This window comes from Hyaena hyaena, unplaced genomic scaffold (genome assembly GCF_003009895.1).
Source record: "Hyaena hyaena isolate Hyena2069 unplaced genomic scaffold, ASM300989v1 scaffold_204, whole genome shotgun sequence".
Classification (NCBI taxonomy): domain Eukaryota; kingdom Metazoa; phylum Chordata; class Mammalia; order Carnivora; family Hyaenidae; genus Hyaena; species Hyaena hyaena.
Window position 1 is genome coordinate 111,831 of NW_024080837.1, and position 25,151 is coordinate 136,981.

General features: G+C 35.3%; 1 protein-coding gene across 6 annotated transcripts in view; it reads left to right on the forward strand.

Annotated features, from left to right (window-relative positions):
• AHI1 (Abelson helper integration site 1) overlaps positions 1-25,151 on the forward strand; it is a 212,896-nt gene that overhangs the window by 61,920 nt on the left and 125,825 nt on the right. For all 6 annotated transcript variants that reach the window (XM_039242047.1, XM_039242050.1, XM_039242051.1 and 3 more), the window contains exons 18-19: positions 12,307-12,503; positions 16,196-16,222. In XM_039242047.1, the coding sequence (XP_039097978.1) occupies positions 12,307-12,503; positions 16,196-16,222 (224 nt within the window). The remainder of the gene's footprint in view (positions 1-12,306; positions 12,504-16,195; positions 16,223-25,151) is intronic.

The window sequence follows — 25,151 nt, forward strand, 5'->3', positions numbered from 1 at the left end:
AAAAATTTTAAAAAAAAGAATTTCTTAACCTAAAAGGAAGGCAAAAAATCAAATGTCAGTGAAAACAAGATCTGGAATTAGAAATTTAATGTCTTTTTTAACTCTAAAATTACACTTCTCTGTCATTCTGAGAAAAAATAAATAAGGATTCTGGGCACATTTTTCAGGAATAATATAGCATTCTTAGAATTGTTTGGGTTTATGCTGTTTCATACATTTCTTTAATTTCTGTCCTGAAATTAGGATTTCATTGTTCTCGTTGCATTGATAGTGCTGTCACTCCCAAAATTACAGTTCAGTTTTCTTTATATGTTAAATCCTATTCAAAATAAACGGTCTTTATTAGTCTCTGATTTGTTTAGGGTGTCATGTATCACCATTCACTGTTTTTGCTAAGCTAGGATGGCTTACATACAGGGTCATAAATGCATAAATGTACAAATGCGCCTATTATAGGTAACATTAATGTGGGATTATTTGGCAAAGAGTTTTAAATTTAAATGAAATGTGAGTGGTTACATTTAAATGTTCACAATAAGAAATTCACAGAAATATTAGTGGTTAATTGATTATTGGTTAATGTTGTGATAAGTGCTAAATTATTAGACAGTTAAGTTCTAAACCTGAAATTGTTGATCACTGTATGGATATTGTTATGCTATTCCAGGCACATTATATTAGAAAATAATTTGTAAAATTGAAATTTATTTTTAAAAACCTCACCAAGAAGAAATCAGTTTCTCTAACACATATTCAAATTTGGTGACTGGTGCAAACGTGTGTCCAGAGACAGGTCTTTCTCTGTGTCACCTCTAAATCTTCCTGTGAAGGAGAGTCACACTTAGGCACTTAATCCCTGGGACTGTCATACAGAAATTAGCAGCGCAGTTATTTCCTCAGAACCTTTAGAGGTTTCACAACAGTCTTCATTTAATGAATTCCTAATGTGCTTTCTTTTAGACTTTTGAAATTTTCACTACAAATGCAAGTGAAAGTCCCACTCTTATCTTTTTTTATTCAGTAATTTTTGGTCATGAATCAAGGGTTTCCATCAGGAGATTAGCCCAGTTGGATTTGCTGATTTGGTTTTGAGGCAGTAGGCCTCAAAACTTGGACTAAGAAGTCCATTCTAGAAACATCAGTAGAAAGAGCAGAGTGCTTTTAGGAATTCAAAAGCAGAGGTTTTAGGTTCATTTCTGTTGCTGTAGTGACCTGGTGCAAGCCTCTTGCCTTCCTGAAGCTCCATTTCCTGATCTGGTCAGTGGTGCTGCTACTGTTAATACCTGTGCCACGTAAGAGAGCTATTTGTGAGAATCCTGTGAGTCAGAGACTGTGAAAGTACTTCATAAATGGAAAAAGGATATATTAAAACAAGGAAAAAGGTAAAACGGGTTGTTACCATGTTCATGTAACCCATATAGACTTGACTTTGTGGCAGTTTAGGTTTTAATATGCTGATAAGCACCTCTCTATGAAAGGGAATTGTAAAAAAGGTTTTCTTCCCCTCTTTTTATTCATTCTGTTGACAGCCTTTTATTTATTAGAGTATGCACCTTTTTGGGTCAGTTGTATTAGAAAATAAATCATGAAGATAAGAACATCGTATTGTATCTATACTATATTACTGTCAAATGAAGGAATTCAAAGTGTTTCAGAAATTAAAAAGTTCAAACAATACACATGGAATTTAAATTATTTTGTACCATGATTTTAGAACACAATTTTCAATATACTAATACCTTTAAAAACAAAACTCAAAATGTTTCAACACATTTTCCTAACTATTTTTAAAATGAGGAAGCTTAGGAAGAAGTTACATAATCCCAGGCAGTCCACGATTTAGCAGTTCTTGTGAATGGTATATATTCGTAAGAAAACAGAAAGTTGTTTTAGACCCAAAATATTTTACTCATCAAATACAGGTCAGAATCATCAAATGAAATAGTATTTGTATTTTTTATTAAAATTTATAATATTTATTATTAACCTATTATAGGTTTGCCTTATATTTTATTTGTTTTTTAGTACAGGAATATTTTGCCCAAGCTTTCTTGTCAGAAAATAAAGTTTACATGTATCTTTATATAAATGTTTTAATGGTAGAAAATTTAAAAGATACAGAATAGTTACATGATTTTAAAATAGTATTTATCAGAGCTGCTCATTCGTTTAGACATTTTTCAAGGAAAATGGAGCAAACTCATTTTTTTAAATAAGTTGAATAAGCTGTGAATGAGACCACAGTGGTAGCTAAATGTATCATCTGTCTTTCAGTTCTAGCAAAATCTGTGAAGAGTCAGCAGGCATCTTTCTCTGCTAAGCATATGTTCAGGTTGTGGTCTTTTGGGTCTTTCATTCTACTGGCTTTTTGCTGTTTTTGGTAAGAAACACAATTTTTACTTTCAGAAGGTAGTTTTATTTGCCTGATGTTGAAAGGGTTAATCATCTAGTAATACAAAATTTAGTCACAGAGTACCACAAATAATGTACTTTTAGGATTCCCATAATAACAGAGTACTAGTCAGAAGAAACGGCTTCCACTGAATTAAATTTATGAAGCTAGACTTTAGCAGTTAATGTTCTGTTATTAATATCTGTTTACCTCCATCTCTAGGCTCCTGTTCTACATGTAATGATAATCATAACTAATACTTATAAAGCACTTTCTTTGTACCTGGTACTGTTTTAAGTGCTTTACATATATTTACTTCATTTTTCACAATAATCTTAAGAGATAAATACTATAATTATTCTCATTTTACATGAGCCAGGACTTGAATCCATGAAGTTTGGACTTGGAGACCATGCTCTTCTTTGCTATACTAACCCACCTTTTTAGCAAATTTCCTGAAGTACTAGCTTTTGATTGTCTAATAAGCAAAATTTTTTTCTGCAATATCATTTACTTTATGCCCCTTGGTATGTGATTTTTTTTGTATTGTCTATATTTTGTGGGGAGAAGAGATGAAGGCTTATTCATCTTTTTATTACCCGTACGTGGCCTGAATACTAACACACATGTAGTATTTTAAGTAGGATCAAGTCTTAATTTGGGAAGTTGTCAGCATTATTTGATAATCCCAGGTAATGAGCCTGATTTTCCACTAGGTGGCAATCTCTTCTCTGAATCAGATTAACTCTGGAGTACTTTTTAGTCTTAGTGGCATACTTCGGCAATACAAATGTTTACTAAGCATCTATTGTGTGCCAAGTTGAGTAGGTCTATAAAATCCAAGAATCAGACTCAGATTACCATGCCCCTTTCCAGTCTTTTGTGCTTTCCAAGTTGTTGATTAAACCTCCAGAAGAATTTTAGTTAAACTGAACAACGATCTCTAGCATTGACACTAACTGTGATTTTATTTTTAGGATTCATATTCATGAACAGTCACCTACATTGTTATTGTTAATAGCTTTATTTTGGACACTGTGACATACTTTACCAGAGTTCAAGGCAATGTATACCTTTATGTTCCTATAAAAAGTTTGTTGTATAACTTGCTCATTGACCAGAAGTCTGTGGTGTTTGCAGTGCTTTATGTCTAACATAGTACCTGATATATTACTGATGTGCAATAAGTGTGTGAAATGGGAATTACAAATCCTGTAGAATAGCATTTTTCCCTTAAATTTTATAAAAAACATAGAATGAGAGGTATGATCAGTGAGTAAATTGGGGGCTAATAGTATTAGTAGGAGCTAAAGTTTATCAAACATTTACTATGTGTCCCCTACTCTTTTTTTTTTTAGTGTATTTATTTATTTTGAGAGAGATAGCGAGTACAAGTGGAGGAGGGAGAGGGGGAGGAGGAGAGACAGAGGATCTGAAGAGGGCTCCTTGCTGACAGCAGAGAGCCCGATGCAGGGCTCGAACTCATGAATCGTGAGATCATGACCTGAGCCAAAGTCAGACGCTTAACCCACCGTGTCCCCAACTCTTATGAGCATTTTACATATATCCTCCTATATAGCCCTTTTAAAACCCCGCAAGGTAGATGCTGTTATTATCTTCATTTTGCATACGATGAAACTGAGGCACAGGGAGAATGAATAATTTACATAAGGTCACACATTTGATAAATGTTAAAGTTTACCCAGCTGTCTAAGTCCAGAGCCCATAGTTTTAAAATGCTAATCTACTTACTTCAGTCTTTGCATTTCCTGTTTCATGAAGTAACTTAATTAAGGCAGCCAGATATTCCTGTGATGAAGTTTATTGTTTGTTTTTAATTTTAATATTTCAAAAAAGCCCTTAAGACTAAAAAGAATTCCTTTACAAATGTTGGGGATAATTATAATACATTAAGCAGTTGTATTCTCAGTATAGTCCAAAATATGAATTATCTTTATTATGTAGCATTAAATTTTAATGTAACTAATTTTATAATATTTTTGCAACAAGATAATATGTAGTTGAATTAAATTTAATATGCATAGATAATTTAATAGTGTTCTTAAAGTACTAACAATGAATGCCCAAAAACAAGCTCAGTTATTACAATTCTCATACTTGGAAAAGGTTATGCAGTAAAATATATAACTGATTATAAGTCCAAGTTTAAGTGTCTATTATTAGCCTAGGAGGATAATTAAGATATAGAAATACCATATTTGAAGACATGCTTCATACTACCTATTTCTTGGTCGTATCCTGAAGTGTCTATTTTAACATTCTCTGCATAATGGATACTTTGATTTGGTTATGTAATTCATGTTCATAGATTCAGGACATATGAAGATGTAGCTTTGAGCATAAACCAGAGTCGTGAATTCTTCATTCAGGCATTTTTTTTTTTTTTTATCTTTACATTGGTGCTTTTTAAAGTGCATCAAGAAGGAAGAATGGTACCATGTAAAATAGCAGTGGGGGAAAGGCTGAAGGAGGAGTGAGCTTTCTGGGGTTCCAAAGTGCCATCACTTTCTGCTTGACCCTGGTCAAGTAATTCAGCATTTTTGTATCTGTTTTCTTCACCTGTATAATTAAAATACCTGTTCTGCTTTATCAAATACCTTTCCCCATGTTTTATCAAAGGCAAAAATGAAACTATAAAGCATGGCATGGAGCACACATATATTAAGAATTCATGAACCAGGCTGCAGTAGAGAAATCCTAGCTGTTTTCTGCAGCAAGACACACATCACACACTTTAGTTGAATGGCATGATGTATGAAAACTGCTAATGGAATAGGAAATCAACAAAAAGACAATAGCATGTTCTTCAGGGGATTTGGAAATAGTTTATTATATTTTGGTGTTCACCCAACAGATTTGCCGAATGATGATAAATGCTCTCGCATTTGGTTGGCTATGAGACATGAATCTTTTACGCTTTCTTGTATAACTTTTTGGACAGTTTAATTAGTAACACTTATAAGTTCTCTTTGATATATTAAATGTTAAATACAAAATTACAGAATTGGGTCGTGAATACACCCAAACTATTAGAATCAAAGTGTTACTCAATAGAACTTCTCTGGTCCATCCATATAGTTTCTTAAGATTAGTTGAAGCAGGAACAAGTCGGGCCCAGTAAAATACAATTAAAAAAAACATTATAAGCCCTTGAACATTCTTGTCCTAGCCCATTCAGACTGCTGTAACAAAATACCAGAGACTGCATGGCTTTGTAAACAACAGAAATGTATTTCTCACAGTTCTGAATGCTGGGAAGTCCCAAGATCAAGGCATGGCCAACTCAGTGTCCAGTGAGAGCTTACTTTCTGGTTCATAGGTGGAATCTTCTAGCTGTAACCTCACATGGTAGAAGGGGTGAGGGAATTCTCTGAGGTCTCTTTTATAAGGGCATTAATCTCATTCAAAGACCTCTCAAAGGCCCCACCTCCAAGTACCAGCACTTTGGGCATTAGAACTTCAACATGAGAATTTCAGGTGGACACAAACACTCAAACCACAGGAGTTCCCTACACAGCGCACATGTTAGAGGAAGAAAAGGAAGATGCTGTGTAACTCTGAATGCTGGGAAACTAGAGGAGCAGACCTGCCAGCTTACAGTAATACTGTATTTAAAAATGATAAGTAAAAGAAATTAGGTATCCAGTAAAATGACTATACCCATTAACAGAGCTGTGTAAAATAATAGGTCTTGAACAAAGGAATTAAGTGTTGAACCAAAGGGAAATCTTAATGTAGTATAAGAGAAAAAATATTTTGGTTTTTTTTTTAGGTGCACTTTATTATAAAGCCAAGTAACATAAGTAAACATAGCTTTTAATAATAACAAACATGTGTTCACTCCAAATGCAAAAGGCTCTGGATTAAAATATCTTACTTCCTCTGTTCTTCCTCTTATAAAGATAAAAATCTCCTGAGAAAACCACATTACTTTTTATAATTGGTTAAGGTCAGAACATACACAGTAGCACTGAACCTATATAAATCGAAATTTGATTATCAGTTATGAAAACATTTTATGAATTTTTTTAAGTGTGTAAAATTTAAAATCCGCAATTATAGCCAATTGTAGGCAGGTGTATAAGTAATTTGATGGGTATAACATTCCTTTAAGCAAACGTAGTTTCCACCCCTGTGTTTTCAGCACCTTGTGGGTACCTCTGCTACATGACTTAGAACACAGCAGTACTTTCTTACCGACTTCCAAGAGATTCAAGCCCTAAGACAGGCCTGTGTCCTTGCATTTCCAGAGTCTGCTCTTGTGCACTCCTCAAAAAGTGGTGGATGGATGGGGATGACACTTAACAATTTTGAGTTCTATCAGGTTAGGTTAAAGTTTTAAATGTATAAATTAAATTAGCCAAAGAAGAGAAAATGACCAAGTGAAGACATAGTTATTTAATTGCAACATTATACTCCAATCATGGCCTAGATGAAAATGTTTTAGAAACCTTTGAAATGTTAGAAGCATAGAGCTCGAGGGAATTTCAGAAAGCTTCCATTAATGACCTATTATGCAGTGAAATAATCTGTACAGCGTTATACAGATAGATGCATATATTTGTGGAGGTTGAGGGAGTGGAAGAAGGCAAAGACTTGTAAGTAACTTCTGTTTCTAGTATCTGAGAAACTAGGTCTTTGTGAATATTTCTGCAGACTTCTGTTTTTATGGCTGCCTTCACAACACTGTAAGTGTTAAAGCTGAAGTAGGGTGTCAGTGTGACTCCTGAAAATCCAGTCAGGTGTATTTTGCATAGAAAATTCCCCTTAGAAAACGGAAACAGATATTCATTTTTGTTTGGGCTTTAGTTTTGTTATCTGCATCTGTGTAGGCCATTGTAATCCTTTCAGAAAGGCATCTTTATACCACCAAAAATAAACTGGCAGTGCTTTTTGTTAATTTTACTTGTTAAAAAAACTCATTTTTAAGAAAATATGATATATAATACTTAGTGTAGCATAATACTTAGGAAATAACAGTCTGGCAAGAAGAATAAGATAAATCTCAAAATCCTGCTATCCTTTGTAACTGTTGCTCATATCAGCATTTATGTGCTTCTGTGCTGGGTCACTCACAGCTTCAAGTAAAATCATGGTGGATTTAATAGGTATCTAGCAAGTACAGAAAAACAGGGAATCAGAAAATGCCCATTAAGTAGTTTGAATCCAGCTCTACTCTCCACTCATAATAGCAAAAAAAGAAAGAAAAGAAAAAAAAATGTTAAAAGAGTAGTTTTGAAAAGCAAATAAGGCGAACATGGTGAAATACTATTTTCATCTGTTGATTCATTCATCCCTGGCTCATCTACTGATGTTAAGTCTTCAGTTTCTAATTCCAAGAGCACTTTTCTTTCACCTCCTCAAAGTTTCTCTTGTTCTTTAAAAAGTCTTTGAATATTTGGAGTTAATTTTCAGAATGTTATGAAGGAAAATCCAGAATGTGTATGGAAAAGTAGTGGTCAGACTGATGAAAATCTAAGCATAGAAGCAACTACACTTCCATCTGAGAGCAGTAGTTGGGTATTGAGGAAGGAGCATCTCGGGGCGGGGGTGGGGGGGAGGGTTGTAAGCAGGTCTTTTCCCTCAATGTTGTTCCCTGGTACTTCCATCATTAAGGTTTACAGGAAGAGAGCACCCATTAGAGTGTGTGCTGTATTAAGAGTGTGTAAATGATGTAGGGCATGAATACAGTGGTCAAGGCCCTAAATTTTTTTATATGTGCTATCTCAGATTCGTGGTTCGTGGATGAAACCAAGACTGGTGACTAAAAGAAAGTGATTATCCTTTTGTGTATCCATTATATTGCTTTATAAACTATTTTTTCCTCCACTTAATATGTTAGCAATATTTCATCATGGCAGCTACGCTTTTGTACATAATTTTAGTTGCTGAATTCCCTTTCATCAAACGAATAGACTAATTTATTTAAAAGATTGTTGTACAATTCCACTGTTACATACGTTTTTCAATATTTTAAACAGGACTTCACTATGCACCTTGCTACTCTTATTCAGTTTGTTTCTTAGGAAAAAGCATCTTGAGGTCTGATGGGTCAGCTAAACAGGCAAAACAAATCATTTTCTAATTTGCCTTTCTTGCCCTAATTCCTTCTTATGTGTGAGGCTGAATATAATTTTAATTGGCCACATAGTTATTCTTTTGTGAATTTTCTGTAGTAGTCCTTTGCCCATTTTTGTTAGATTATTCATTTTTAGGGGAACTCTTTGCATGTTAAGAATATTAACCCCTTTTATCACTAGTTTGTCATTTGCTTTTTTTGTGTGAGCAGCTTTATTGAGGTATATTGACATACAGTAAACTACAATATTTAAAATGTACATTTTGATAAGTCTAGACATATTTAAGCATGTGTGAGATCATCATCTCAATCAAGATAATGAATATATCCATCATCTCTAAGTTACTTTGTGCTCCTTTGAAATCTCCCTACCTCCTCCTTCCCCCTAGCAATCACTATAAATTAATTTCCATTTTCTAGAATTATGTATTAGTGAGACTGTTTATACCATGTGTCTTTTTTTGTCTGGCTTCTTTCATCCATAATTACTTTGAGATTTATCTCTATTTTAGATTTTATCAATAGTTCATCCTTCATCCTTACAATGAGAATTGTTTCATTTTATGATATATCACACTCTGTTTTTCTGTTACCCCTGTTGATGGGTACAGGAGTTGTACCCAATTTTAAGCCATTAGAAATAAAACTGCTGTGAACATTCATCTACAACTCTTTGTATGAACATGTGCTTTCATTTCTCCTGAGTAAATTCCTGAGAGTAGAAAGGCTACATCTGATTGCAGATGTGTGTTTAACTTAAGAAGCTGCCAGACTGTTTTTAAAGTGGTTATGCCATTTAAACTTTCTACCAGTAGTGTATGCATGTTTCAATATCTCCATACCCTTGCTAAATTTGAAGTGGTCACTGTTTCTAATTTTAGCCCTTTTAATACTGGTGTGCAGTGTCGTTTCATGGTAGTTTGCTTATCTTTAATGACTAATGTTGAGCCACTTTTTCATCTACATATTTGCCATCCATTTATCTTCTTCAGTGAAGTGTCTGTTCATGTTTTTTGCCTATTTTTAAATTAGCGTATTTGTTTTCTAACTATTAAATTTTAAGAATTCGTCTTTCTCCATCTCTAAGTGGTCTAAAGTTCTGCAGGAACAGATAATAGTGGTGCTCTATTGGATACATGATTTGCAAATATTTCTCCCAGTCTTTGTCTTCTAATTCTCTTCTTCACAGTGTTGAGGAACAAATGTTTGAAATTTTGATGAATTTCAAAATTGCCAATTTTTGTCTTATATGTATTTTTGGTTTTATATCTAAGAATCTTTGCCTAATCCAAGCTCACAAAAGTATTCTCCTGTGTGTTCTCTAGAGAAGTCATAGTTTTATGTTTTAGGTTCATTTTGGGTTATTTTTTGTACATGGTGTAAAATATGTATCAAAGTACATTTGCTCACATATGAATATCCATTTGTTCTAACACTATTTAATGAAAAGACTATCTTTTTTATATGGAACCAGCCTTACACTTTGTCCATACATGCTGAGCTCTATTCTGTTCCCTTGATCTATTTGTTATCTTTGTGCCAATAACAAAGTGTCTTGATTACTGCACTTATCATGAAGTCTTATTATAAACACTTGAAGTCAAATTGCATAAGTCACCCTTTTTTTCCAACTTGTTTTGACTCTTCTAGGTCCTTTGTATTTCCATGTGGATTTTAGAATTTGACAATTTCTTCAAAAGTGACCTGCTGGATTTTGAGTGAGATTACATTAAATGCACGGATCATTTTGGGAGAATTGGCATTTTGACAGTATTGATTATTCTAACCACGAACATAATCTGTCTATTTAGGTTCTTCTTCGGTTTTTTCTCAGCATTGTTTTGTAGTTTTCAGTGTACATGCCTTTCCCATCTTTCATCATATATTTCCCAAAGTATGTTACGGTTTTTATACCATTCTAAATGGTATGTATATTTTAAATTTCAATTGCTGACTCTTTGTTGCTTGTATATAGAAATACAGTTATTTCTATATGCTGATCTTGTATCCTGGAACCTTGTCTAAAGTTGATTATTAGTTCTCGTGACTTATTTTTCTAGATTCCAGTCAGATTTTTTACACAAATGTGGGGCCAGGACCTGAGAGTGAGAACCTCCTTAAGTTTCCTTTCTACTGTTCCACTTCCTTACCATCATCTTAGCTCTCCATAGATGTTTCTGTCTGTAAAGAAAGAAAGTTTTATTTCTTTTATACATTCTGTCCACTTTTTGGTAGTTTCAAGCAGGAGGGAAAATCTGGGACCTTTTACTCTTATTTTGGCCGGAAATAGAAGAACACCATTACCTGTCCTGTGCTTTTTTATTTTGATTATGATAACCTCTTTTTTTATTTTATTTTAATAGAGACTCTTTAAATGTTCACACAGTAAAATCTGTCCATCTTTTATGTTGACAATTCTTAACATTTTCTGACTCAGGCAGTCTTTTGACAAAACAATCTGATAAAAGTTATGGATCTGATTTCCAGAAACATTTACATACACATTCATATTTCTGTATATAACTTCAGTAGCCCACAGAAACCCTGAAGGCTGATCTATTGATTCCCTGTTATGAATCTTGATTGTATCTTCTCATGTTCTGTTTGGAAAAGCCTTCTATTAAAAATTGTATAATTAAGGAAATACTTTGTAAATGATTACTGTATATTTTTCTCCTTGGTATATACAAACAGGAGCTTACAAATTTTTAGATTCCTTTATTTTAAATGACGAAATGAGATAGTGTTTATAAAAGCATTTTAAACACCATAAAGGACAGTATTCATTCTCTTGTCCTTGTCATCATCAGAAGCATTTACTCTTCTGGCCATCTTTTCTAGTCTGAGGAGTTATATCCAAAGAAAGAATTATTTTAAGAAATAATTTGAGGGGCGCCTGGGTGGCTTAGTCGGTTAAGCGTCCGACTTTCGCTTGGGTCATGATCTCGCGATTCGTGGGTTTGAGCCCCGCGTCGGGCTCTGTGCTGACTGCCAGCTGAGAGCCTGGAGCCTATTTCAGAGTCTGTGACTCCCTCTCTCTCTGACCCTCCCCTGCTCACGCTGTCTCTCTCTCTCTCTCTCCTAGAAATAAATAAAACATTAAAAAATAAAATAAAAAAAAATAATTTGAGCTATGAAAGTGTTTATTCACACATGGTCTGTACTGAGGAAAAATGAAACAAAGTAAATAGTTAGTAATAGGAGAATAGGTAAATAATAGTGCTTCATTGGATTAAATGTTGTAAAGAATTTAAAAATTGTAATTATATAGTTATAAATATATAAAAAATGTATTTAAATTGAAAAAAAATTAAATTTTATTCACCGGTTATCTTATATAAAGTGTGCATATATATAAAGGTTAAGAGGGGTATAGAGATATGAAAAGAGTTGTTTTAGGAAGATGGGTTTGTACATAATTATTTTTATTGTTCTTACCTTTCCTTTAGTTCTATTCTATTTTGCCTTTGATTTTTTATATTACATTTTCTATATAGATATATCTAAAGTTAAGCCTCCATTCCAATTTGTTTTTTACCACACCCAGATATTACATGGCCTTCAAGGCTGTTTTATCATACTACCTGGCATAAATTATCTGTGAAATTATAATGTTTCCTTTTTCATGCTTGTATAGTATTGAATAATTTCATAATTTCACATTTTTCGAGTCATGTTGTCTTATTATCACCCAGTTTTTAAAATGCATTATGTAGTTTCTGATCATTTGTTTAATGCTACAGTTTCATGGCTTAATTATTTTATTGTGCTTTTGCTATGATGACTTGAACTAATTATGGATGTATTTTTTCAGTTGCCCAGCAAGAGAATGAAATGTTGAAACATAGCAATGGAACATTTCCATTACCTGGAATACACCAAAGCCAAGATGTTTCATGCACCTGTCCTAAGCTGCCTCATCAAGGCTCTTTTCAGATAGATGACTACGTCCACACTGACAATTCTTCAATGAAGATGCAGCAAGTGAAACAGAGACTCAATTCTGTCACAGTATGTCTGATGATTTTATGCAATTGAGAAGTTGAAAATTTTAAAAAACCATTTTGATTCTGTTTTATATTGCCGTGCCAATAAATATTAATTCGAAAAAGTAAGTTGGTTACTTAAAAATAGGCTTTCTAATGCTTTTATGGTTGCTTTCTGGTATTTGTTCTAACATCATCCACTGCAGTAAACAGACTGCTATGGGAATACCTATCATGCTTTCCCAACTTGATATTTCTATAAAGACCAGTCCGAGACCTCTTTTGCTATTTAAAAATGAAAGTGTGTGTATGTGTGCATATATACAACACACACAGACAAAACAAGCACCAACCTGCCTGGGAAATCATTCACATAAAGTATATTAAAGGTACAACTTCCTTAATATGCAAAAGTTAAATAAATAATAAAGAAAAATAGACGTGAACAAAGAAATGTATAAAAGAAATAAGCAGGAACTTCCAAAAAGAATAGATACAGATGTTGCGGAAGCATATTTAAAAGGACTATTCTCTCACTACAAGAAAAGTGCCATTAAAATTAAGTATGGCCAATAAAGTGAAAATAGGTCATGAAAATGAGGAGGAGGATGCTTAATTAAAAATAGTGTGCTTTTTTATTCTCTTGGTTATAAATTACTACATAAACTTTCTCAAAGATAAGTAATAAAATGTTTTGGGAAGCTTAAATATCCTTAAAAATGTTTGTGCCCTTTGAACGTAATAGGTCCTTTAGTTAGAATTAACCTTGAGCTCCTTGAAGACCGGGACTGTGCAGATTTGTTCCTTGTTGTGTTCTCACCTTTTGGCACAGTGCCTGGAACTTAATAAATATGATCCCTTTCTCTCCTCCATTGATAGGAATCTTGACCAGTTTTAAACCAAACATATGAGGAACTGTATTGAGATACCTTTAGTTATGACTATACTTACTTCCTCTCTAGTTTTCTTTCTTTAGAAAATTGGAGTTTCAGGTATACCAGAATACAGGTTTCGTTGGAATATGGGGGAAATATTTTTATTTTTCTCAGTATAAATTTTAGAATATGTACAATAAATTAATACATTTATTTCAAAGTGGTAATTCTGTGTATTTTAACATTTTGATTGAGTAATGTATGATGTTCCAGATTTTAAAAGGAAGTATAAATAGATAAATTGAGTTTTAAAAATTAGAGAAAAATGTTTCTTCACTAGGGGAAAAAAGTGTCCCTTGTGTAAATTCTTACATGGCAAAATGACTTCACAGATTTAAGAGCAACTAACTCACTGACAAATACAAAAAGTTTCCTACAATCTGTTGATTTTTATACTGTGGAATGTAATGTGCTGGAATCACATTAGTCCTGTAGCTTGTCTTTTCTGTCATCTTATATAGGTGTCATCTTCAGATAAATGAAAGGAGGTAAGAACAAAAGAAAGGATAGGTGTAAAGGAAAATTCTGAGAAGTATTTTTAAGATATGAAATCAAAAGCAAGGGGGAAGCAGATTGGTAATTTATTATAAGATAAAAATTTGTTTCTCATAATCATTTATTTTTTTTAATTAGAGTATTTGTTTGCATTGAGATTGAGGTAGATCAAGGCTGTCTTTAGAAATGAAAACCTTGTATAAAATGGCTGTGGTTTTTGAAAAGCCATATTTTTCCCATGTTGAAAGAATTCACTGAACTCTTTCAGAATATATATAAATGTGTATGGGAATAAAAACAAAATGTCCTCTGCACTCCCTTGGCAGCTCTATTCTTTATGTATTTTGCAAACATTTAGATTGACTGGATTGTTACCTTTTGTCGCATCTCCTTTTTCTTGTTTCCTGTAATTTATTTTGGTAGAGCTCAATTTTTTGTTGTTAGGTTATTACTTAATCCATTGAAGATTCTAACAGTGGTCTTCTATAGAGAAGTGTAATAGAGAAGACATGATTACTTCTATATTATAGAAGACTGTATTACTGGAGATACTTCTTTCTTTGTAAGCACAGTAGGATTTTTTAAAATAAAATTTATGGGGTGTGTGTGTATGTGTGTGTGTGTGTGTGTGTGTGTGTGTGTGAATTGCATAACCATTCCAGTTCAGCAGGTGTTTACTCATTAATGAATAAAGGAAACAAAAATAGATGATTCTCTGTTCTCCATAGCCTTACCACTTAGTCATTTAGCTCTTTGCTATGTAACAGATTTGACTGTATTTGCAACTACAGCAGTACCTGAAAGGCACACTGCAGCCCAGACAGATCTCTTAGGTAGACAGTACCTTACGAGCATTCACAAAACTCATTCTGTTTTTAAAATTTGATCTTAACAGTACATCCAAACTTGCTCAGAGTCTGGGGTACCTCCTTGGAGTGATCAGTTAACAAGAATTTGATTTATGAACTTAAAAAACATCTTATAGTGAAAGGTATACCTTTCTAGGCACCTGAACACTCAAGACCACTCTCCCTTTTTAAAATTAGTCTAAACCCAGGTTAATCATGACAGAGTTAATTATTAGCAGAGTCATAGAAATAAGGATTAGATAGATTTAAAAATGTTCTATGCCAGCTTTGCAAAATGTTAATTTTCTCTACCCTATAGGAAATTTCAACTAATAATGATTGGTGATAACTAACATCTATTTAATTATGAGTAATGACTAACATAACAAATTCCTGTGCTGAATGCTTTACTTTTTCATTGTATTTAATCCTTAAAACCATCCTATAGTGTAATTGCTAGTATTATCCCCATTTTACAGAAGGTGAAGTTTAGGCTTACAGAGCTCAAGCGGTATCACTAGTGTCACACAGATGGCAAGTGCTGGGGCTGCGATTCAGTCCAGGCAGTCAGAATCTCATGCCCAGGCAATGTCATTTTCTCCTTTTAGTGATTAAATTACCAATACCCTTTAGACATAGTGTCTGTCCGTGAGAAATTTATGGATAGAAAATTGATTTTCCTCTTTTAGTTCTCTTTTTTCCTAAACTCTACATTCATCGTTACTGTTTTTTTCTCTAGTTCTCTTGTAGGCTGATGACACATGCAGGCTAGCCTTAATTGGACTTGGATATTTTTTGTCTCCATAGCAACACATTTTCAAATCATTCATTTTACTAGTTTCTTTTTCAAAGTGACCTTTCCTTCCCTTCCCTTGTCCCATGAACTGTAGGCAGTTCCTTTCTATAGCTCCTTCAATACTGATAACATACTTTGGCATATAGTAGCATTTATTACTAGATTTTCTCTGAAGTAAATTATTAATGTGGGAATTATATTTGTGGGAATTGACATTTGTAGAGATAATTCTATACTGTTATTCTGGGTGTGTCTTCGAGACATGTTAGTGCTCTGGTGTAGAATTTTAGCATTTACCAGCCTATTATTATTTGGTTTATTGTTTACCAAGTTTCTTGAGGCCAAACAGTTTTCTTGAGGCAGATACGTTTGGGCCCTCCAAAGTCTTATTCTCCATGCCTTTTGTTTTGGCGGGTTAGATTTACCAAGAACTCTTCAGGTCTCTTTTTTTTATTTCACACTCTTTCCAGTGCCTTGGAAACAATGCAGAGTGACAGCTGCAGGGTGATAGACAAAGCAGCTCTCCCAGATGTTGGTTTTGGTTACTAAAAGATTAATATCAGAATGTGTTAAAAAGAGTTGATAATTTTATTCAAATAAAATTATGAATATTTCCTTACTTATTGTATTGTATTTCTTTCAGGAGGTGATCCGAGCCTGTGCTGCAAAGGTAAGTAGTTTTTATCAGGAGGAAGATAACTTTAGGATTGTAGCTTTCATTGTGATGTAACAAAGGATTGAAATGTACCATTCAGAGTTTTTAATAGAACTTTTACAAAAGTTAGTCAGATGTGGATTTTCCGTATTCGAGCTCAAATTTATCAAGGAATTATATACAGGAATCTGAGACTTGAACAAGTACCTTCATATTTTTGAAGATTGAAGAATATTAAGTGATTGGAGTGTACTTTCAATAAAGGACCAGCAAGGTCATTTGCCCCTGAGAAAAATATTATGTGATACTTAATAGGTAAGAGACACTGGTACAGTTCCAGTGGACATATGCTGAGTAAACTGTGTAAGCCATGAAATGCATGCAAGCTGGGTGTAAATAGCAATGGTACACTGTGTGCTTATGATGCTCTTGATTGATCATTTATTTATACCAGTGTTTCACACTTCTTTTTCCATTTAGCTGCATAGAAATCCTGAGAGGCAGATTAGATATTATTGTTATTCTAATTTTAGAAAGGATGAAGCTGAGGCTTGTTGAAGTTAAGTGATTTTCTCAAGACCCCAAAGTTAGTGTAAAAATAGCATACAAAAAGGCTTTTGGGGGCACCTGGGTGGCTCAGTCAGTTAAGCATCTGACTTCAGCTCAGGTCCTGATCTCACAGTTTGTGGGTTTGAGCCCCGCATCACGCTCTGTGCTGACAGCCAGCCCAGAGCCTGGAGCCTGTTTCAGATTCTGTGTCTCCCTCTCTCTCTGACCCTGCCCTGCTCATACTGTCTCTCTTTCTCTCACTTTCAGAAATAAATAAAACATTTAAAATTTTTTTAAAAAAGGCTTTTGATTATTAAACAGTTTCAACTAGATTGTATCCAGGATGCTTCCAACACAGCAGCTTTCTCTTTTACAAGCAAAGCCATTTTATATACAGTCTTTAACCCAGTTGTCAGGAAAATAAATTTTTTAATTTAAAAAAGTGGAATGGCACCCCCTGTTTGTCCTCCCCTCCTCTCTGTCCCAAAATTCAGTTGAATAATTAGACATTCATTCATTTATCAAATGTAATTATATCTGTCACAAAGTGTAAGTGTCAGACACTCAGAAGAGAATTAGAATGTTGTTAGTATGTTCAAAGACGGCTTTATGTCGTATCAGTGGAGTGGAAGTGTTTTTTTAATTCAGTAAGCATATACTACCATGTGACAGGCCTTGGAATACAGAAGTAGATGCTAGGCTATTTCTTTTCCCATGAGGCATCTTATGGAGGAAATATGTGAGAAAACACTGTACTTACCCATCACTGAACTGTCCAGTATCAGTGAGGGCCCATCACTTTTTTACCTAATTATCACAAGTCAGCAGAATATGGAATATAGACAAGGGGAAGGAAGATGAGGGGGAAGAAGAGAACAAGCTATATTCTGACTTGGGCTGCAGATGTTCAGGAAACTTGTTCCTGATAGCAGTGATTAGTATAATGATTATAGCTCCAAGATTACTAAATCTTCTTAAGTATATATAGTATATAAAACTGAAGTCAAAAAAATAATTTTCTGGCTGCAATTCAGAGCTTTTTCTCTTTAATAAATAAATATATATGCTTCCTTTGTAAAGCAGTCTGAATGCCCAAGTAGTAAAGTATTCTGTGCACATTTGGCAAGAGTTACGGAAACTGTCGTCTGCTAATCTGGAACCTCTCTGCAGATGAAGGATCTTGTTATATTCATCTTTGTACCTCAAGCATTTAGCATAAGTAAAATAAATGCTCATTGAAAATATGATGAAGTACTTAGAAATTAAGTATTTAGAAAGATTAACCTTACTAGTGTCTTTAGTTATTCTTTTTTATTTAATAGGTTGTATTGAGAGGTAATTCACATACCATAATACTTGCCCTTTTGAAGTATGCAGTGTACTGGGTTTTACATTATTCACAGCTGTGCAAGCATCACCATTACCTGATTTTCAAACTTTTTTATTCCCTCCAAAAAGAAATCCTGTTTCTCTTAGCAGTCATTATGTCTGTAGGCATATGCACATGTACACACCCACACCCAAACTCCTGGTAACTAACCACTAATACACTTTCTGTCTCTGTAGGTTTTCCTGTTCTGGACATTTTATATAAATCGAATCAAATAATATGTGGTCATTTATAACTTGCTTCTCTTACTTAGAATAATGTTTTCACAGTTCCTCCATTTGTAGCATGTTATCAGTACTACTTTGTACTGCCAAATAAGATTCTGTTATACAGATATTTTACATTTTGTTTACCCATTCATCAGTTTATAGACTTGTGGGCTGTTTCCATTTGGGGGCTGTTATAAATAATGCTACTACGATCATGTGTGTACAAGTTTTTGTGTAGGCATATGTTTTCATTTCTCGAGGTATATAGGAGTGGAATTGTTGGGTCATATGACAACTCTGCATTTAATATTTTGTGCAACTACTAAGCTTACCCAAAGTGGCTGCACTATTTTAGAATCCTGTGTGGTAATTCTATATATTTAACACTTTTCCAAAGTGGCTGTCCCATTTTATATTCCCACCAGGAATGTATAAAGGTTTCAGTTTCTCCTCATTCTTACCAACACTTGTTATTTTCTGTCTTTTTTAGAATAGCCATCCTAGTTGGTGAGAAGTGGTATCCCATTGTAGCTTTTGATTTGCATTTCCCTAATGACTAGTGACATTGAACATTTTTGATGTGCCATTTGTATATCTTGCTTGGAGAAGTGTCTGTTCAAATTATTTGCCCATTAAAAACAAATTTTTGTCTTTTTAATGTGCACTTTCAAGTTCTTGATACAAATCTCTTATTAGATAGATGATTTGCAAATGTTTTATCCCACTTTATGAGTTGTCTTCCCACTTTCTTGATGATGGCCTTTAAACCAAGAAGGTCTTAAGTCTTAGGAAGTTCAGTTTATCTATTTTTTCTTTTGTCACTTTGCTTCTGGTGTCATATCTAATAAGCCACTGCCTAACTCTACATGCCAAAGATGTACTTCTTTTTAAGATTTTAATATTTTTAACTCTAACATTTAGGTTTGTGATTATTCTAAGTTCTTTTTTTATGCGTATAATGCTGTGCAGAGGTATAACTTTATCCCATTGCATGTGGCCACCTAGTTGTCTCTGCACCCACTGTTGAAAACGCTGTTCGTGCCCCATTGAGTGATCTGGGTGCCATTGTCAAAAGTCTGTAGTCTTAAACGCAGAGTATATTTCTGCAGTTTCTCATTTATTACAACCAGGATAGTAAATTTTTGCCAGGTATCTAAGTTTTTTCTTCCCTAAATCTCATCCGCATTTTTATGTTGTTGAAGATTCATTTCTTTTTTCGATTCACATGCTTTAAACCTTGCCTATCAAGTATTGTGTGTGTGTGTGTGTGTGTGTGTGTGCGTGTGTGCATGCACGCGCAAGGTGCTTAGGTTATAACAGTGAATAGGCACATTTTGTGATGGGGAGATAAACAGGAAAAAAAGGAAATAAGATAATTTCAGACAATAAGTGATGTGACAATAAAAGTAGACCCCAGAGACAGAGAATGACTGGCAGGGAATGCTGCCTTCAACATGCAGTCATCAAAGGCCTCTCAGAGAGAAACACTTGACAAGGAGCTAGTCGTGTCCTGTAGAAGTCCTCATCTGGAAATGTAACTGGCAGAAAGAAGAGCACTGTGTGTAAGTAGTAATCGTGAGCAAGCAAGGAGAAACGGTGTTTCATGATGAGGTTGGAGAAGTGAACAGGAGGTCACACATGCCTTTTTAAATGTCTGTAAGCATAGTAATGCAGGGGAGGAATCATTTCTCTTTTGTCCTTCTAGGTTCTGTCCTTCTAGGTCTGATGGTTAAATTGACATATGAAAGACTAATAAAAGAAAAAATTTTGCACATATGGGAGCCCCACAAAGATATGAGACTCCAAAGCTGCCAGGCAGTTGAGGCTTTTATAAACCGTTAGTGGAGGAAAGGGAGGCATAGGGGTCTAGGGCTCCAAAGTGGGAAGGCAGCCGTCCCCAGGAAAGTGAGAGGAGCACCTGTGAGGCGAACAAAGGCTGCCCTGCCACACAGGTCAGTCCCTCCAGTGAAAAAGTTCTCTCTGGGCCGAGCTCTCTTCCTAGCAAAGGCCTCCTTTCTAAAGTATGTTTCCCTCATTGTAGGGTACCTTCTATACCTGTTTTCAGAGCTTCTCCATTGTCTGCAGTTTCTTAAAATAATCCTTATGCCAAAGAGGCATATTCGAGGGTGACATAATCTGCTAAACCTTCAGTAAGGACTTAGGTATTGTTTTAATCAGAGAAGCTGTAATGGAAGCATTAAGCTGGGGAGAATGCGAGAATAGATTTTAAAAGGGGAGTTAAGTCTTCCAAGCAGAGATCAGTTAGCTGACTTTTACAGTTATCCATGAAGAGATGGTAGCCTGGACTAAGGATGGTGTTAAAAGATAAACTGACACCTATTAAAATTTTTAGAGTTTAGGCAAAATTGATTTGAATGGCACAGCACCAAACTAGATGCGGTTAGAAGTGCTTCACTGGCAGGAACTGAGGAAAGACTTTTATAGAGAAAAGGCTGAAGCAAAGCAAGGAAATTGTAGATTGATGATAGTTTAAAGCCTAGTTGGCTGTTTGTGATTGGTTGTCCTTAGGTTTCGATTTTGTAACCTGCAGGTATTTACAGGCCTAGATTGGGCTTTGCTTCCACAGGGTAGAAGGCCAGGCGCCGTGGCATTAGAACTGTGTTAGACTCATGGCCTCCTGTCTTAATTAATTTCACAGTGGCAATAATGAAGTTGCAGGCAGTGGACAGATTTGCGATATGTTTTGGAAGCAGATTTAACACAGCTCAGTGATGGATCGCATGAGGTGTAAGTGAAGGAAAGAGGATTTAGGGATGACTTCTACGTTACTGCTTTCAGCAATTGTACAGATGCTGGTAGTACTTTTCATGAGGTGAGAAATGCTGGCATGGAGAGAGCAGTTTTTAGGAGCAGACTTTTGGATGTGGATATAGTTGTATAGTAGGTGATTGGACTTACTTTTGAGCCTTGAGTTCAGGGAAGAAGTCAGAGCTAAGATTATATTTATTTAAGCTGTGAGATTGGATAAGACCACCTGGGGAGAGGGAGCTAAAGACCTGAGACGCAGGTCCAGGAGAAGAGTATGTCAGGGAAGCCTAGAGGAAAGTATTCCAAGACAGAGAAGTGATAAACTATCATGTGCAACTGAGAGAATGAGAAAAATGAGGATCGAACAGTGACAATGGTACTTGGCTAGTTGGTGTCCTTTGGTTACCTTGATGGAAACTGTTTCAGTAAGTGGCAGAGACAAAAGCACAACTGAAGTGGGTTGAGAGCAGAATAGAAGTCCGCAGGTTTTGACTGGGAAGCAGAGACAGGAGCTGAAGGGGGAATCTTCAGTGGACAACATTAAAGCATATTGATTGGCTGACCGGAATAATTCAGCAGTGATGGAGACGTGGGTACTATACCACAGAAGTGGTCGTTGTTGCGCTCAAGTCCTGGAAGAAGTGAGAGGAGATGTAATCCTGAATACTAGAGGTGTGGCCTTGAGAGAAGGGATTTTTCATCCCTTCTGATAGGCCGGGAAATGGAAACTGGGAAGACGCTTAGATACATATTTGATGATAGGAGGTTGTTAGAGTTCTCATCTGATTGCTCCAAGCTAGCAATTGGTATTAGAAGTCTTGCATTGCTCTGACTTGTGATAGCCCTAAAATATTTATGGATGAGTTTATAATTTGCAAATTTCCGTGCTCTTTTCCTTTGCTTGGGGTTGGATTGACGCGTATCAGAAATGGTTTGCCTGGAGTCTGTTCGTTCAGCTCTGTGTTATTCCTTACAAATGGAATTAATCTGTTTTTCTCATGTTTCCAAACATACTATATTTCATACCTGGCATGTGATAGAATTGGGCCTATTCTTCCTTAAATTATAATTAATTTTGCTATTATTTTCTAAAATTAAATTATGAATTCCCTCAGAGAGAAACAACTATTTTTCTGCCCTCTCCCCTTCTTGCCTTCCTTCCTTCCTTCCTTCCCTTCCTCCTTGTTCTCCCTCCTCCTTTCTTTCTTTTTCAGCTTTACATAGTATAGCCTCAACCTCTGATCTTACACATCTGAATCTCCATACTCCCTTCTCAAAGATATTTGTTTTTTAAATCATTAACATCACCTACCCTAGATGAATATAAATGCAGCCAAGCTAAAGTTTATTGAATTATGTTTAGCAGAATAATGCTATAAAGGTAAAGTAATAATTTAATTATAATCTAATATATCTTAGAACATATTATTCACTAAAAAATAAAAAGATTTAAAAAATGGAGAATCCAGAGATGATAATTTTTTTAATCTCCTAAAAAAGAATTTGGAAATTTTGATCATGAAGAGGTAAAAATTAAGTTGAGATTTGAATCGTTGTTTTCACTTATTTGGAGAGTTTCTTTTTCAGTATTTTTCTTTTCTTAAGTTTTTTTTAGTATTTATTTTTTGAGAGAGAAAGAGAAGAGTGTGAGTGGGGAAGGCGCAAAGAGAGAGGGGGCCACAGAATCTGAAGCAGGCTCCAAGCTCCAAACACAGAGCCTGACACAGGGCTCAAACTCACAAGCCGTGAGATCAAGACCTGAGCTGAAGTCAGATGCTTCGCCACTGAGCCACCCAGGCGCCCCACAATCATTTCTTTTTAATGCCTAAAATTATTTCTTCATGCCATTCTAAAACTCGATAAAAGCAAATTAAGTGTTGTTATTTTGACAATATTTGGGTGTTCTTATTTTGACAGTATTTGGGAGACTGGCTTGACTGTAGGAGTGGTGCAGGCCAAAATAGACCACTAACAGAAATTATGGAATTTTATTCCTGGTAATTTTAGAAAACAAGAAAAAAATCCCTTGTTTTAGGAAAAGCCAGTTTTCTTCCTGTGTGTCTCCTTTACTCTTGCACTACCACCAACCCTCACAACACTCCTCGTACCAGATGGGCTGTGGTCGTTCTCACACCAAGCAGTTCTCGGTGATACCAGCAGGATGTCCTACAGTATAACTGTTTCAACACTGTCCAGCTGGGGATAGCGGCAGATCCCACAGCTTAAGGACTCAGTCACACAAGACTTCATGTGCCACCCCACCTCTGACATTTCAGATGCCAGTACAGGTCCAGATTGCCACCTGTGTTTCTGACCAATCAACTGTAAATTGGAGGTTTCCGTGACAGTTTCCTCAGGTTGAGTTAATTCTCTAGAGCAGCTAAGAACTCAGGAAAACAATGTACTTCCTGTTTGCCAGTTTATTATAAAAGGATGAATACAAATGGACATCAGCTGGGAGAGATGCAGAGGGCAAGCTGTGCGGCAAGGGGCTTGGAGCTTCTGTGATCTCTCAGACGCACCACTCTCACAACAGTTCCACATGATTACTGACCCAGAGGCTCCCTGAACCCCATCGTCTTGGCATTTTTATGAAAGTTTCTTCAGGTAGGCATGATCAGGTACAATTCTATTTCTAGCCCCTGTCCCTTCTCTGGAAAATGGGGGATGCGCTAAAAATTCCAAGCTTCTAATCATGGCCTGGTCTTTCTGGAGACCAGCCCTCATCCCAGAGCACACCAAAAGTCACTTCCTTAGAACAAAAGACATTTCTGTCTCCCAGGAAATTTCAAGGTATATAGGAGCTCAGTGTCTGGAACCAGATTCAAAGACCAAGTATTAGAACAAAAGATCCTCCTAGCACTTTTATCACTTGGGAAATTACAGGAACTCGTGCCAGAAACAGCAGCCAGAAAACAATCTGTTTTTCTATTATTTCACACACCTATTTCTAGATTTAAATTTGAGTATTAAACCATGAAATTTAATGAACTTTTTACCTTTAAGGCTTTCATTCTATAATTTTTATCATTAAAAAGTTATACTTGAGAAGTCTTGAACACAATTACCATCTTAGCTTTGGGTAGGCTTTTAAACATGCACTGCTTTCACATCTATATTAATTCATTTGACTTCTATGCATTTCTTATTAGTGTTACATGATTATAATTTTTAAAATTTTAATGTTATTATTTTAGTCTTTAAGAACAGAAACTGGTTCTTATCCTCAGGAAGATTATAGTCAGGTAAATAGTAATTAACTAAATAATTAAGCACACCAAGGTGTTAATCAAAGTGTTACTGTGGTAATTCAATACGGTAAGATACGAGACATGGTGGGGAGACAAGTGAGGGAGAGGTAAATATGAGACATGGTGGGGAGACAAGGGAAGGAAAGGTAAATTCTCCTGGGAGAATCTGAAAGCCTTTTCACACATGATACAGTACTTGAGCTAAAGCTTGAAAAAGGAGTTGGCATCTACCAGGAAAGTGGAGCCAAAAGGAAAGCCCATTCCTGGAAATGGAACAGTATGAGCGAAGTCTCAGGGACATGTCTGGCATGTGTGCAGAGTTCTGTGTGGTTTGTTGTAGCCAGAATGTAGGAAAAGGAGTGATAAGCTTGGAGAGCCAGGTAATTATTAGAATATAGAAAGCTTTGTATGCCAGGATGAGAATTATGGACTTTATCTGTGGAACAATTGATGGTGGGTTTTAACCAGAAATGTTAGTAAAATTAACATTTAAGAAAGATCATCTTGTTACTATAGAAGAGGAATTAGAGAAACAGGAGATAAGGAAACAAATCAGGACAGTATTGGAGTAGTTTGCAAAGAGAGAAAAAGACCTGAACCAGAGCCTCGATTGGAGAAAATAGTGGGGTCAGATGTCCAAGCATCTAATTGACCAAGTGACTGATTCTCTGTAGAGTGGGAGATGGTCATATAGGATGATGTCCTCCCTTCTGGCTGGGGCAACTAAGTGGATAGTGATAGCTTTCCCTGAGAAAGTAAATAGTGGAGGAAAAGTT